Source organism: Aulonocara sp. 'chitande type north' Nkhata Bay, linkage group LG15 (genome assembly GCF_057382095.1).
Source record: "Aulonocara sp. 'chitande type north' Nkhata Bay isolate Kocher_YH1m ecotype deep benthic linkage group LG15, A_spYH_male_GT1.1, whole genome shotgun sequence".
Classification (NCBI taxonomy): Eukaryota; Metazoa; Chordata; class Actinopteri; order Cichliformes; family Cichlidae; genus Aulonocara; species Aulonocara sp. 'chitande type north' Nkhata Bay.
Window position 1 is genome coordinate 9,241,736 of NC_141358.1, and position 16,422 is coordinate 9,258,157.

A 16,422-nucleotide genomic window follows, 5' to 3' on the forward strand; every position below is an offset into this window, starting at 1 on the left:
CTCCTCTGTCATTTGTGTTTAAGGGTACTGAAGTCTCCTGTGTCAGTTCTGCCCCTGCCAGCTGCCTACTGGCTCCTCCTTCTCTAACCCCCCCCCCCCCCCCCTCTCTCTCTCTCTCCTCTTCTTCCTCCTCCTCCTCCTCCTCCTCCTCCTCCTCCTCAGGCCAGATATGACTTCTCTTTGCTCTCCTTGTTAAACTTTGCTACACCAGCCTGTCAAACTGTACTTGGAACTACACAAAGACCCAACACTAGACTTTTTTTCCTTTGGGGCCTTGAATCATTGGACTTAATATTAACTGTTAAAACTCTGTCTTCAGTTCACTTAAACTCCTATTTTTTCAATTGTATACCGGACTCAGCAGGTCATTGTTGTCCACTTATTTTTTCTTTTTGTTGTTGTCTAAGTTGTCTTGATACATTTACATTGTAGTTTACAGCTTGTGCGTTTCCCTGACTTACTGCAGTCTTACCTTGCATACCTATCTGTGATCAGTGGTATTATCAGGCCTCCACCACCAGGCTGGATCAATAATTTAGTGTAATTCCAAATTTTTTTTACAGTCTATAGCAACAATTGTCAACAACAGTCACACCAAGTTGCTTCATGTTGTAAGGTAAAGAACCTACAATATTAGAAAGAAACTTCTATTACCAGATGAGCTCCTATAAGGAAGCAGTTGGAAACTGAGGGAATGACAATCTCTCTGTTAACAGGAGAAATCTCCAATGGAAACAGACTCAATTAGACAGGAGAGAGAGAGCCAGAGTTTAATAATTGCCAATAATTAAATTGAGTAGTGTGTGTAAACCCGCAGGAAGTGAAAAGAGGTACGTGATTCAGTGCATCATGGGAAGCTTCCCAGCAGTCTAAGCCTATTACAGCATTACAAAGAGATGGCTCAGGGTCACCTGATCCAGCACTAACTCTAAGTTTTATCGAAAAGGAAAGTTTTAAGCTTAATCTTAAATAACATGTCTAAATGTATAACATGACTCACAGCACATTATTTCACCGGTACATTATGTACCCGGTGAAATCAGGGCAATACTGTTTAGACTTCTGAAAGCCAGAAATCTCTCAAACGTACTCCAATGTCACCACCTAGTGACCTTTTTTGATATTCTCGGTAGACCCCAAACACACAGACACTAAAATGAAACAGCCTTTCACGGATTTTCAGAAGCCTTGTGGATGAACCACTGATCTGACGCTGCCTCCAAACCACTAAACTCTAAACTCATTCACTATGTTGCTGTATGTATGTTTAAACATACTTATATATAATATATGGACATTATAAGTTCTTCGGGGGCTTTACAGATTTAAAGTATAACGCTAATGTTAAAAAACAGGAGAGCACAGAGTCACTTCCCGTTTTAGATGAAAATTGCGGAATTTGGGATGCAAAACTGAGCCGAGAAAAGTCGGTTGTTTCTAGTCGGCGTGTTTTTCTTAACGTACCAGCATCGACCTGCGACCAAATAAAAGAAAACAGTGTCAGGTAGTTGTACGATAAATCTTTTTAGTATTGATGAAAAACGCTCCTTGTTGTTTTTAATATTTATATTACACGTGATGTTTGTGCTTTGGCTTGAGTTTCGAAATGTCGGCCGTTTTTTATGGCAAATTGTCCTCCTTTCTGTCACGATTAGCCTGCTAGCTGACGTTAGCGGTTTAATTTCCGGAATAGAATAACTTTATCAAGATGACCGATTTTTGCAGTACTTTTTCATCTTTACTGTTAACCGACATGGACGTACACAATATATGTCTCATATATGTCGACAGAGGTTGCGCTGGCCTGTCTTTACAATAATAGTAGCATGACCTAACCAATAGCGTTGTATTTATGCTTTAAAATCACCGCGGCTGTTTTCGTTCTGTCTGGTCAGATTATGGAGTTTGCAGAGCTGATAAAGACACCCAGGGTGGACGGGGTTGTCCTACACAGGCCTTTCATGCCTACTGTGGAGGGGACTCTGTGTTTGACTGGTCATCACCTGATTCTCTCCTCCAGACAGGACAATACGGAGGAGCTGTGGCTGCTTCATTCAAACATTGACTCGATAGAGAAGAGGTGACAGCGTTGTGTTATTGTTTTTCTAAATGACTGTTATGTAATCTCTTTGTGAAAATGGTACATCACCTACCCTAAATAGATGCAGGTCAGTAGGGCATGCATTTGTTAAAATCCGTTTGAGTTCCGCCTGTTTTTTAGTGCATGCTGCAGATCCGATTATTATTTATTAATAGTGTCCATATGCATAACTTGCTTATAGTTAAACTGGTTAGAGAAACTAACATTAACTGGTTAAAGACACGGGGCTTGTAGTGGCAAAGAATTTGTTTTTCTTCACTGCCATTTCTGGTAATTGTACCGTTTTTAAACATTTTATGTTGGACACAAAATCAGGTTGGACACACAAGCCTCAGGAGGTTTGCCTAGTACTTAACTGTCAGTTTCTATTACAGTATTGGCCTAATAACCTGCAGACTACCTTAAGGTTTAATTTTAGGTTTTGGTATGGGCTTTCTAAATGGAGGATAACTTGGAACAGTGGTAAACCTTCCCAAGAGTGCCTAGCCGACCAACACTGACACATCCAGGAGGTCTGAATAGACACAAGATCAACCTTTAAAGAACTGAAGGCCTCAGTTAAAGCCAGTGTTCATGATTTAACAATAAGAAAGATGCTGTGCAAAAATGGCATCCATGGGAGAGTTCCAAGGTGAAAAATCACTGCTGACCAAAAAGAACGCAAAGGGCTTGTCTCACATTTTATAAAAGATATCTTGATGATCCCCAAGACTTTTGGAAAAATACTCAATGGACTAACGAGACAGAAGTTGAACCTTTTGGTAACATGGCATTTTATTTAAAAAACAAAGTCATACCAACAGTCAAACACGGTGGTGTTAGTGTGATGGTCTGAGCTGCATTGCTGCTTCGGAATCTGGATGGCTTGCTGTAGGGATAGGATAAGTATAAGCCATAAGGCTTCAGCCTATTCCTTTTTCGGTTACTGTTTGAGTACTTTTATGTAAAATTATAATCTGTTGTTGTTGTTGACTGAAATAAAAATTTCAATTTCAATTTTCAAATTTATTTAATAAATTCCCCACTACCCAAAAATCCTGAAGGAAAATGTTCAATCATCAGTTCATGCCCTGAAACTCAAGCACACTTTGGTTATGCACCAGGACATTGGTCTGAAACACACAAGTGTTCTGAAAGACTCATTGCCAGTTATCACAAACACTTGATTGCAGTTCTTGCTGCCAAGGGTGGCAAAACGTTATTAGGTTTTTTTAGATGGTGCCAGGTAGGTTTGGATATCCATTTCCTTTAATAAATTACATCATTTTAAAATGGCATTTTGCATTTACTCAGGTTGTCTTTGTCTAATATTAAAAAATATTTGATCTGAAACATTAAAGTGTGACAAATATGCAGAAAAACCAAACAAAAAAACGAAGCAGGCAAATACATTTTCACAGCACTGTATTGTCTCTTTCATTGTAAAGCAAATGACTCATAAATCCTCCTGCCTTTCTGACTGAACTTCATGCAGATGCCTTCACATTAATCCATTAAGAATGGATTTATGCAGCTCATTGTACTTGGATACTGGCCAATCCACTCTTTCATCTGTAGCTGGGGCACGTTGCTGCTTAGAGCTTACGTACTGAGCACTGAGTACTGATACTGCCTTTAATAACAATCACTGAATCTACAGTCAAACTAAAAGTCGTTTCAACGATTCTTCCAGAAACCCAACATGACGATAACATAGAAATTACACACAGAAAGCCGAGCTGTAGGGCTCAGAGTAGTTCACTGATACTCTGTGTTTGTTCATGACATTCATCCTCTTTATTGTGCTCACCTTTTAAATTTTAGATTTGTGGGGTCTTTGGGGCACATCACTGTCAAATGCAAAGACTTGAGAGTGATTCAGCTTGAGATCACTGGTATGGAGGAGTGTCTCAACATTGCCAGCTCTATCGAGGTAAGAACAAAGGCTCCCCGTCGGAAAGAGAGTGATTATTTTTAGCTACGCTATATTTTTCTCTCAGGCTCTCTTTGTTTTTGTCATGTCAAGTTAAATTCTGCATGTGATTAATATTGTGAATAACAAGTCAATGTTTTCATTCCTCTCAAGGCTCTGTCCACTCTTGATTTAGTCTCCCTGATGTACCCTTTCTTCTACCGGCCAATGTTTGAAGTCATAGAGGATGGATGGAATTCATTTCTTCCCCAGAATGCCTTTAAAGATTTGGAGTCCATGGTACGTTTAGGTGACATTACAGAGTAATTCAATTTGAATCAGGGTTATTGGACCTTTTTTTGTTTTGTTTTCTCCATCCCCTCTACCGCACTTTGCAGACAGATGAGTGGAGGCTGAGTGAGGTCAACAAAGACTTCAGCTTGTGTCCGTCATACCCCCCACTAGTGGCAGTACCCAAAGATTTTGATGATGAAACGCTGAAGAAAGTAGCTACTTTCCGTCACGGTGGCCGTTTTCCAGTACTTAGCTACTACCACAAGAAGAACGGCATGGTAAGCGCAAGGAAAAATAATTACTCTGCCTTTGACCGTCTCTTTTGCTTCTCATCGTTTGTGTTTTTGAACATTATAGCTAGGGATGGACTGATCCAATATACAATACCGGTATTGGTCCGATCCTGACCTAAATTACTGGATCGGATATCAGGGAGAAATAAAAAATGTAACCCGATCCATTAAATATAACAAAAGCACCTCACGAAACTTGCAAAATGGCTTAACCCAGGTAGTGACTTTAGCACGTGGGAGCAGTATGCGTCACGTGATAGTGCGGCTGTTGCGTGGGAGACCTGTCGGTGGTCTGGAGTTGTTTGTCACTGAAAGCATCTGGAGCCTCGCTACGTGCTGCCAAACCGGTATTTCACCTCTGAGCAAGCTGTCCCAGATAAGTAAAGCAATTGTGTAAGTTCATCTCTGAATGTTTGTAAAGCATTTTTATGTTAAGCTTAACAACCGATATATGGAGCTTTACTTTGGGAAAAAAAAACCTGTGTTGCAGGCAAAACAGTTCCATGGTTCCCAAAAAACTATGAAAAAACATTTTTTTTCATACTTATGTTTTGTATAGAAATTACACAAAAATCAATCTCAGGTTAAATGTGATTGAAACAGCTTACACTGACATCCATCTTGATAAAACATGAGTGTCATGAAGGCGTGTTTGCATTCATTTGCACTGCTTTCCACTCTGGATGTCTATTTATGCTAAGCTTTAAGTATAAAAGGGTCCATTCTACAACCCGTTTTTTTTGTTGTTGTTGAATATAAACATTATTTTGTGCTGATATTGCACTTCCTTTTTTCAGAACCAAAGAGTTTTTGAAATTTGCATAAAACTGCATTTTAAATTACTTTAAATACTTAGATTTACAGATCTGCTGAAGGTTTAAATAAAAAGATAAGTATTGCTGAAATGCAAAATATTTTGGAAGCGGGATATTTTTTGCAAGTGTAATAGAATAGCTTTAGTGTTTTGTCTTTTTAAATTTGAGTATGAACTGTTGGGAATAAATAATTTTTCACTGCCTCAATAATGCTATGCTTTTTTATTATTAAGTGTTATAAAGTTATATAGTGTAGTATTAAGTGGACACAGCCCTGAAAATAAAAGCATTAGACCATGTGTCCTTGGGGAGTAGAAAGCTGCAGACTCTCGCTCATGCTGGGAAAATGCAGATAAGAGGGGACCATCTCTAGTGGAAAGTTACTGAGACACTGTTGTTTAGACTAGAATGAAGGAGCTTCTGTAATAAAACTGCTAGACATATACAAAATGCAGCAAGATATTTAAAAAAAACAAACAGTTTTTATTGATCATAAAATAGAGTATATTGGATTCATATCAGTATCGACAGATATCCAAATTCATGATATCGTATCGGACATAAAAAAGTAGCCATCTCTAATTATAGGGGCTGACAAATCACTTCCACTTCCAGGTGATGATGCGAGCAGGACAGCCACTGACGGGCACCAATGGGCGACGGTGTAAGGAGGACGAGAAGCTGATCAACGCCACTCTGCGGCCAGGAAAGCGTGGTTACATCATTGATACACGTGCTATCAATGTTGCTCAGCAGGCCAAAGCCCGAGGTGGAGGGTTTGAGTTGGAGGCCAACTACCCACAATGGAGGAGGATCCACAAGGCCATTGAAAGGTGATTGGACACTTAGATATTAAGAAGACAGTAACACTTTATAATACGACCTGTTTAGAGTCTGTTGCATTGCAATTCCCTCGTGATTAAATGGAATTTCAATCTATTTTATTAGAAATTAAAATGTCATTATAATTGCCTATAAATGCTTAAAGGTGGGTTCGCTAGAATACGGGGTAACAACTCACCTTTATACAGGAAACAAAGGAATAATTATACTGTAAGTACATTTAAGTAGTGCCTGAATTCTGGCAGTTTTGCAAGAAAGCAGCTTGGGTTGGATTATGGAGTTGCTTAACTTTGCCTAACTAACTGCCTAACAGGAACAGAGACACTCTTTTTACTGTACACTCCTTTTGAAAGTTTTGCTTGAAAAGTGAGTGTGAAAGAAAAAAATACTTGGCTTCATCATTCATCATTATACAGTTAGATAGACAAGCAGATTTTGAAGGTATTTGTTTTTTCTTGTAAGCTGATAAGGGAGATCACGTCTTAAGGACATTTGAATAATAGAACGTCCATCATGCACATCAACATAAAGAATATTAAAAAAAACAAAGATGTAAAAAGCATGATTAACCCACTCCATAATATGGCACTGAAAAGTGCAACTTGTGTTTTTCTGCAAAATTACCAAGAAATTGCACAGCTTAAATTTACTTGTGTTTAAATTCCCTGTAAAAAGATGACTCGTTACCCCTACTTTTAATTATTTTCAGGTAAATATAATGACAATGTATTTTCAAATAAAATACATTAACTTTTAATTTAATGAAAAGGGAATCACACCCTTAGTTGTGGGCTGTATTGTAAAGTATTACTGAGAAGACTAGATAAAGTGGAAACTGATTGAAATGCATCTCATACTTTAAATGATCTAAATAAATCTGTTTTTTGCAGGTATAATGTCCTTCAGGAGAGCCTGATTAAGTTGGTGGAGGCATGTAACGACCAGTCCCACAGCATGGACCGCTGGTTAAGCAAGTTGGAGGCTTCCAACTGGCAAACTAATGTCAAAGAGATCCTCACCACGGCCTGCTTGGCTGCCCAGTGTATTGACAGGTCTGTTTTTCATTTGGTTGTCCTCATGTCCCAGTAAACATAAACTCGAAAAGCAGCGAGCAGTGACAGACTGTGGGCTTGTGTGTTTATCTCAGGGAGGGAGCGTCAGTGCTTGTTCACGGTACAGAAGGGACAGACTCCACCCTGCAGGTCACCTCCTTGGCTCAGATCATCCTGGATCCCGGGTGCAGGACCGTTAAAGGCTTTCAAAGCCTGGTAGAGCGGGAGTGGCTCCAGGTGAGCTTAGATGCACTGTTTAGAGCCAAATGTTGTCTTTTCTTTCACCTTCTCCTCCACAGTGTGAGTGTTTCCACTCATTTCACCTCTTTGACTGCTTACACAGGCTGGTCACCCTTTCCAGCAGCGCTGTGCCCAGTCTGCCTTCTCCAACAGCAAACCTCGCCATGAGGCCCCTGTCTTTCTTCTCTTCCTGGACTGTGTGTGGCAGATCCTTCGCCAATTTCCCTGCTCCTTTGAATTCAACGAGAGTTTCTTGGTACTGCTTTTCGAACACGCCTACGCATCTCAGTTTGGGACATTCTTGGGCAACAGTGCAGCTGAGAGGTAAGATAGGAGTTGGCTGATGTAAGACCTTCAGTTTATGTCAGGGCTATGCTTTCAGCTGTGTGATGTGGGTGTCACCCTACGTAGTTTAAGAATACATCATTTGTTATTATTTGTTGTGTTGCTGATAGTTAGGTCATGCAAAAATCACGATGCTCTCCCTGCAGCTGTGAACCACCTCTGATAAAACAGCCGTGAACCAGTTTTCCTGTTGGTCAGTCTGACACATTTCTGTCTTTTCACAGAGCCAGACTGTGCTTGCCTGAAAAGACTGTGTCCCTTTGGTCATGGGTGAATCGGCCGCAGGAGCTGGAGCGTCTGACCAACCCACTTTACGAGCCCAACAGTCTTGTGATCTGGCCATCTGTGGCCCCTCAGAGTCTGCTGCTGTGGGAAGGTAAGAAACAAATATATTCGTAGGTATCTCTTAAGAAGAGGGAGAGGAGGTAGAAGGGAGGTCTGGGTGTCTGTACAAAAGACATCTGCCTCTGTGATCCATAATAGATGGATAGATAGAAAAATCAGCAAATTTCATTTTCAGACCTTGTTTCCTTTTTTATAAAAGAAAGTTTCCTAAAGTGAAAAAAAAGGAAACGTGCTGGATAATTTTAAGTTTTAAAATAATAAAGTACACATAAAGTTTTGTTTGCAGGTTTTAAGGGAACATTTATAGCTGGGAGTATTTTTTTTTTTAAATTTAATCTTTATTTAAGTTTCAGCTGTATTTATGTATTTTTTATACATACATTAAATCCAACTGTTACACTGAGTGTCTCATTTACAACACGAAAGCAATTAAATGGCAAATGTTAATATTCTTCATTGAAAGCAGTCCAGTGAGACCACATGCTGTACATATTTTGCAGTTTTGACTCATGCTTTAAGTTTATTCTCAGTCTGAAGATGGAGTAGGTTAATATCTAAAAACCCACCATGAGGATCAGGTGATAAAACTGCTGTTGTAGCCGCAGGTACACGATTAGAAATTGGGCGTACTCACAATTACAAATACACATTTGCTCACTCATACGTTCTGAAATCTCACCAGTAGGGGGCAGCATTGATTTGAGCATTTGAACCCTGAATGACCCTGACAGCCACTGGGACCCGAGGACCAGCTATTTGTGCTTTCCAAGGTTACAAGCATGAAGACAAGTATACATACATTATACAGGATTTTTAAAAAATATTATCAGCAAATAATTTTAGATAAATAAACAAAATGTTGCACGTCAATTTATTCCTTTTACAGTCACCTTTGATCTTTAGTAAAGATAAGCATTCAGTCCCATGATTATCCAATAGTGAACAAACTGTTGGTTGCAGCTTTGTCATGTTGTGTACAGCTACATGACAGGTGAGGTATGTGATCAGTGCTGTCTGACCTGCCACCTGAAACTCAGCTAGATGACTCAGCTGAATTTCATGTAACTTGGTGGAGAGGTGGTACTTGTGCAGAAGTTTCCGGTATAGCTAGCATTATGAATCATTTTACAAGAAGAGGTAGAACACACTTTGGCATTTGGGAAATTGTTCAAAATGCTCCTGAGGTGTGTCCGTGACATGTTCAGCCTGCCTGTGTGTCTTTTTACAAACAGTTTCCTCACTGAGAGGCAGTGTGATGATATTATGGTAAAGCATGAGTAGCAAAATGGTGCTAAATAAAGAAGCACTGATACAGGCATACAACCACAAAATCTGTTGTGGGTAATTTAAAGTGCTGTTTTTTCACAAGTGCCTTTTGGCATTAAACACAAACATCATGTATCAGTGGAAGTTATATCAGAATATCAGTGTATATAAATGTGATCCTAAATCTTTTTAAATCAAAATTATTTGATCATTTTACATGATCGTTTTTATTTAAATTGCCAGATAAAACCAGCTTTACCAATGTTAGCATTATATCATCATTGTTTTTGGTTTAAAATTATTACTTTTTTCACATTTTTCACACTTTTTAAACCACTGACAATTCAATTCAATTCAATTTTATTGAAATGACAGTGTACTAATTTGATTTTAACAAATTCAGAATGAATATGTAAGTCTGAATTTGTCTAAATTGTGAATTTGAGTGACTCTTAATTGATGAGGGTTTTTTTTCCCCCACAACTTTAATAATGGTGGTTATTCTTATTCTTAACTATGGTTGTCTTAATGTCAGTGGGTTCAGCATAGTGCAACAAGTACAACAAAGCCCTGGGGAGATCTGTGTTAGACCATTCATAAAGAAAAGTTGGGGGAGGGGGAATCCAGACCAACTAGAGGTCATTAGGTTCATGCATTTCGTGCATGGGGCCTCTCTTACTGCCTAAAGCCGTTCACGCTATATGAAGTGGAATGCATAAGAACTGAGTGGAGCACGTGATATCCTGCTTCTGCAGCTCTTTCATAGAAAGTGACGCACACTCCTCAGCCCACCTTAAAAGACCCAATGGAAGTCCTGAACTCTAGCTGCTGATGTGGACACTAAAAGAAACTGATGGCGTGTGTAAAATCTTTACATCCCAAAAGTTCTGTGTAATTCTTAGCGAAATAATATTGAATAAAAATAATGGTTTAATTGAAAAAACAAAAAATGCACTAAAATAATGTTGTTGTTTTTAATTGGACTGCAGTTTGATCACTTTAAAGGTGTTGAGTAAAAATGTGGAGGTTTTAGTCATTTTATTTGTGTCGCACATTTAAGAACAGCCGACTTTAAACTGTTGAAATTAAATTTTAAAAAAATAGCTAAAAGACATGTAAGAGTTAAAACACTGATAAACATGACTTTTAAACATTTTAAAATCCAGTTAGAAAAAGACTTTACAAATACAAAGGAAAGAAATGGAAAGCAGTCAACACTATTCACAAAAGACACAAATGTTATAAATTCAATATAATTCCAAAAAGTTAATGAGCAAAAGGATTTCAGGATTATTTCTGAATTACACGGCTATAACTGTGTAATAAAATCCAGGACTGGTGAAATGTCAATTATCCATCTTGGGCTTTTCTGTGTGGAGTTTGCATGTTCTTGGTTCTTGGTTGGGCGATAAAGCCTCAAAACTATGTAATGGTATTTCAAGGAAATTTATGATAATAATTTCTGATAATATAGAGGGAAAAAAATTGTGCATAGGGTTTTTCACGGTGATTGCAACTTGTGGGTAGAAGGATTTATTTATCAGCACAAACTAAACGAAGGGCTTTTCCGTCCTTCTTTTCTGACAGTCACTGATGACACAGCTAAGTGTCTTAAAACATCATCAGTAAAGCTTATTTAAAAGAAGAGTAAAAAATGACAGGGTTTTTTTTGTTTTTTTTCCCCAAAACATGAAATTTACAATATGATGCCAATGACCTAAGATGCAAAGAAATACTGGAAATATTGCTCACAGTGAGCAATATAGAGACAAAGTAAAAGCAGTAAGGCTGAGATGGGTTGGACATGTGCAGAGAAGGGATAGTGGGTATATTGGACAAAGGATGTTGATAATAGAGTTACCATGCAGGAAGGAAAGAGGAAGACCACGAAGAAGATTCATAGATGCAGTGAAGGAGGATCCACTGTGGTGAGCCCCTAAAGGGATCAGGCAAAAGACAAGATTTTTATTTTTCATTAAAGGTGAGGAAATTGGGTAAAAGCAAGGCTTTAATGTCAGCTAAACAACAAGAAATTCACTGAGGGATCAGAGGCAAGTGTGTCTAAATAGCAGTAAATAAAATATATCAATGGGCATTTGGAGTACAGGTCCAAGTTGGCTGCAGTTAATTAATTGTTCCAAATATTGCGTAAACATAGGGATGCATATGCACATCCTTCCGCAGCCACCATACATTTCACAAGTATTTTGTTATCAATGACCCAAACTTGAAAAGAACTAAAATAACTGAGATCTTATTGAGTAGTGCTATCTACAGACGTGTTACTGGGTTCAGAAACCTCAGTTTGTTGACACACTGGCTTTCCTTATGACTGACAAGTAAAGCGATGGTTCATTCCAGTCATACAGCTCCTCTGTGTTTACACCTGTTTCTCTGCCAACAGCCTCCAACCACCATTAAGATCCAGTGGTTTGTTTTTTTTGCGCTCAGCACAAACTGTGTGAACTGGTTTTCGAGACTGCTTTAAGTTTTAGACATGTCAGAATCTTGTATTTGTACTCCAACTCAAAGCTCCACAAAGAACCACATCCAGCACGATAATACACTTTATCTGTTAGCTGTTTGTTTTCTTTATCACAATTATGTGTGTATGTGTATGTGTAAGTATGTGTTCTCATAAGAAAGGTGCATGCTTTCCCGTTAGTGTACAGTGACTGCACACGCAACGCTTACATAACCTCTATCAAGGTTGTGAGACTGCAGTGTTTAGAAGAAACCAGAACTGGAAGAAACCAGTTTGTGAATTGTTGTTTTCTGATTGGTCCTGCTCTTCTGTGACAGGAGTGTTCCTTCGTTGGAACCGCTCCTCCAAGTGTCTGGATGAGGCCTATGAGGAAATGGTTCATATAATAGAGTACAACAAGGAGCTTCAGACCAAAGTAAACAGCCTGCGCAGGCAGCTGGCCCAGCTTGAAACTGAAGATCCTCTGCTGCATACGCCATAAAGAGAGAGAGACCTCTAAAAGTAATTGAGATGGTACATTCAAAAATCACAGACATCCCAGCTTTAGCTTCCCCTTTTTAAAACATAATGTAAGAAAACAACATTATTGTCAAGTTATTGTGAACGCGACTAAATGAACTTCAGTTTTGATGCTTTAATGAAAAACATTTTTATCATGGTGACTCATTGCAAACTACACTCGAGTAAGAGGAAAAAATTCAGAAACAAAAGCGCCGTCCTTATTAGCCATTTCTCAGAGTGCAGATAAAAGCTAAACCTCCCTTATCACACTGTGGTCTAATATCAGTGTACAGCCAGACCTGCACATGCCTACTGCTCATTTCTATAGATTGTGCTGTGACTGGGCGGCTGATTTCACTGTTGCCAAACCTCTTCAAACACCCACACTCGTACTTGCTGGCTTCCATTTCTATATACGTGATGTGTAAAAATGACATTGTGGACCCTTTTGTGCTTCTCAGCACTGATCTTGTGTAGTAGAGGATTAAAGGGGCATTTTAAGGACAGCTGGAGAAAAAAAGTGTCTCAGTTGCTACAGGGTTCACATATTTCGTAAAAGTTCTGCTGAATGTGTACACCATTAGACCGCTGCAGAGTAACTATGGCAACATATAGGGTGCTGTAAGGGAGCATGTGCTTTTGCTGCACATTGAGATGACATACTAAGCGTAGGTAGGGTCAGGCCAGTGAGGAGGGAGGTTTGTATAATATGTAAAATATCAGATCAATGCTTGACATTCCAGTATCACAGCCAGAATTTGCACAAACGATTTGATGTAACCACGTATAACAATAATCTAACGACTAGATCGGTTGCTGAGCATCTCTGACTTCTTGAGTTTAACATTCAGAACTGATGCACTTTGTGTCAAAAGCATTTCTTTATCTGTATGTATATATACGCAAATCAATTTTACTCCCACTTTGAAAACGATCTCTCATCAGTTGTTGCCATAATAGATGACAAATGTCCAAATATCAAACAGGACAATATGTATCCAACTAACCTACACACATGTTACACTCCAAAACTCGTGTCTCTTCTGGAAAATGTGCTTAATTGTCAGCTTCTCACATCCAAGCTCATACTTATCTCACGAACATAGGAATTATCCTAAACTTCAGCGGTCAGTAAAGCTGTCTGTGTCATTATGGCAAGCTGAAACCCGCAGCGCTCTTTGCTTATAGACCTTAGTTCTTTCATCTTTCAGTGCACTCTTTGGTAGTACCATTAGAAAAACATCATCTAGCGTTGTAAATATAAATATATTTTTTGTTATTATGGTCTGGGATTAAAAATTAAATGCACTGCAGCCATCTTTGGCCAGTTTTGTTTGATTGCCTGTAACAAAGTAAATGATCTATGATTTATCTCGATGTCTGCTCAATACTAATACTAATAATCACACTAAGCTTAACTTACTTCCACTACTTTGAAATGCTTTGACAAAGAGAAAGTTTACGTGTATATTTCATGTGTGCATGGATAGAACATTTCTTATAGTTGTGTGATGCCTAAGTGATTTTCGCTTTGTCAGAAAGTTGACAAAATTCAAAAATGTAATGTCGCACAGTAGATAAATAATCGTGTCTGTTGTACTTTGTGCAATGCCTTACTGTAAAATCCAGATTCAAAATTATGTGTACATATTTGTTGCTGCTGATCAGAATGCTTGAAAAATCTAATATTGATTAAAATTTGTTGTTGTGGTTTTTTTTTAAGTTTTCACGCCATTAAAATCTGTATTACAACAAAGGAAGCGTTTCAGTTCTTTAATCACCACACAGTCTGTGCATCATTCAGTTTTCCGTGATTCAGTGTCACCAGTCTCATTAAGCTAGTTTTTAGGGTTTTTTGTTTTAAGAAAACAAAGTGAAAGCCACCTAGTTGGCTGTAAATTGAGCATTTAGCAATAAAATATACCTATCCTACCCATACCAAGGGCTACCCTAATGTTAGCCCTTGGTATTTGAAGACCTTTTTCAAAGCCTCGGCTTCATCTCCAACTCTGTATTTTCAAACTATATGAGATGACTTGGTGGTGGATCTCACTGCCATGGAAGGTGGAAGACACTGACTTGTCTGAGATGAGTCTGAAAGAAGATGCGACACAAACGGTATACTGAGAACGTTCACCTTCAAAGTAAAAGTTGGACCTTACTTGTGCAACCGACACATATCAAAAGGCTCAACTTTTACTTTGAAGGTCAACGTGCTCTGTTTACAGTTTGTGTTGCACTTCTCACATTTTCCGCTTTTGCAGACAAATCAGCGTCTTCCATGCAAATTCCTACTGACTGCAGCAAGCTGAAAGAACCAAAGCAATCACAGAGGGCTTTTCAGTGCAGCGTCTTATACTTATTTGTGAACAATTTCACGCTACTGACTACCAGCTACCACATGCAGAATACATGTTTTTCTGCAGTGAACGGGGGTTTCCAGGCTGGTCGGTCAGTAGGCCTGCGCGAGTGCAACGTCAGTAATTTCACAGCAACTTCCAGTAACCTCCAGTAACCAATCACAACCAGGTAATGAGTACACATTTAGTGTTGTATAATAAAAACAATAAAATCAGAAGGGAGGTGTTTATTGTTGAATTCAGAGATGAAGAGAATAGTACATTTGTTTTTAAACATACTCTTTTCTTTTTCTTTTTTTTTTTACAGTCTGACTTTCTTTTGCAGGAAAAAACATCGCCCCCTGCTGGCCATTAGAAATATTTCCTTGACTGACACGTTGACTTGGAGGCTGTGTCCATCTTTTATATACAGTCAACAGGCCAACTGTTGACTGTGTCTCAACAGGACAACTTTTTAATGTAAACATGTCTGGGTCATTGTTCCATTATTTTCATGTGGACAAAAATCTGCTTTAAATATATCAGTATTATTTATTTTTTTTCCCCCTTCCAAAGGTTCCAAATACCAGAAAGAAGTCCTAGAAAATATCCACGTTATGTACCCTGTCCTTGACAGTCTGTCCGAAGATTAGTAAACAGCACCCTAATAAAATGTGTTCGCATTGCTGTGACGACACAATCATCTGATGCGGCGACTGGGGCAAAAAATAGCCAAGGGTCAGCTGCTTCATAGGGAGAGATATCCATGTTGCAGTAAGTGTTTACAGTGCTGCTGGTCAGCCACAACTCTTCTGTCTGTATCATTAAGTCTTTGTGTCTATCAATACCCTAATTTCATGTTTATTACTCACAAGGGAACCCTTAAAATTCTCTTGAAGCAAGGAAGGATTTTGTGCATTATCAAGTAAGATTTTAGATAGAAACTATAGCTTGGTTTATAAGAGACTTTGATTCCCATTTTTAGTAGTGACACTGAGCTATGTAACCTCACAGCTATCAAGTGTCATGTTTGTCTCACATTTCCTGGAATTGCAGGTTACTTAGAAGATTATCCCAGTTTGCGGTTGAAAGGAAAAATATATTTACGATTTCTTTTTTCTTTCGAGAAAAAATGACATCTTGTTTTTCTTGCCAAAGATCAGGTCAACTTGTTTTCCAGGTAGCTGTTTCTTTCTCAGTCATGACAGGCATGGGGGTGTGCTCGCATGCTCCACTCATATTCCAGTGCAGGCCTTAAGCCCACCCTTTGCTTGCTCCATTCAGCAACGTCATCAGTCGTTCTGACTCGGCTCTATCTCCTGCAAACAAACCTGAAAGTCAAACCAGAAAGTGTGTGCATTCATCATATCGTTCACTGATAAACATCTAGATTCAAATCAATGAGGCTGGAGAGCTTCTATTTTTTTTTTTTTTTTTTTTAATTTTGCCAGGTCACAAAAACTCCAGTGAAGCCAAGGATTTGGTGTTAAATGGCTTTTAAAGTCCATCCTGTAATCGTCCAATTTCTTTGATTGCAGGGCTGCATCGGGCTCAACACCTTGTTTTGCTTTACGTAGACGTCTGCTACTTCTAAATTGTGCACCATTCATAT

At 38.7% G+C, this 16,422-nt stretch overlaps 1 protein-coding gene across 2 annotated transcripts; it reads left to right on the forward strand.

Moving 5' to 3' along the window:
- Window positions 1-1,234: 1,234 nt before the first annotated feature.
- Window positions 1,235-14,258, forward strand: mtmr9 (myotubularin related protein 9). Of its 2 annotated transcripts, none has more exons than XM_086264031.1 (11): window positions 1,235-1,257; window positions 1,896-2,080; window positions 3,905-4,013; window positions 4,167-4,292; window positions 4,391-4,564; window positions 6,010-6,227; window positions 7,128-7,289; window positions 7,385-7,526; window positions 7,633-7,853; window positions 8,099-8,250; window positions 12,288-14,258. In XM_086264031.1, the coding sequence occupies exons 2-11, from the start codon at window positions 1,899-1,901 to the stop codon at window positions 12,449-12,451; spliced, it is 1,650 nt and encodes a 549-aa protein (XP_086120157.1). In that variant the 5' UTR covers window positions 1,235-1,257; window positions 1,896-1,898; the 3' UTR covers window positions 12,452-14,258. The 2 variants fall into 2 exon arrangements, with proteins under 2 accessions (XP_086120157.1, XP_086120156.1); XM_086264030.1 differs by lacking the exon at window positions 1,235-1,257 and adding an exon at window positions 1,383-1,504.
- The last annotated feature ends 2,164 nt before the right edge of the window (window positions 14,259-16,422 follow it).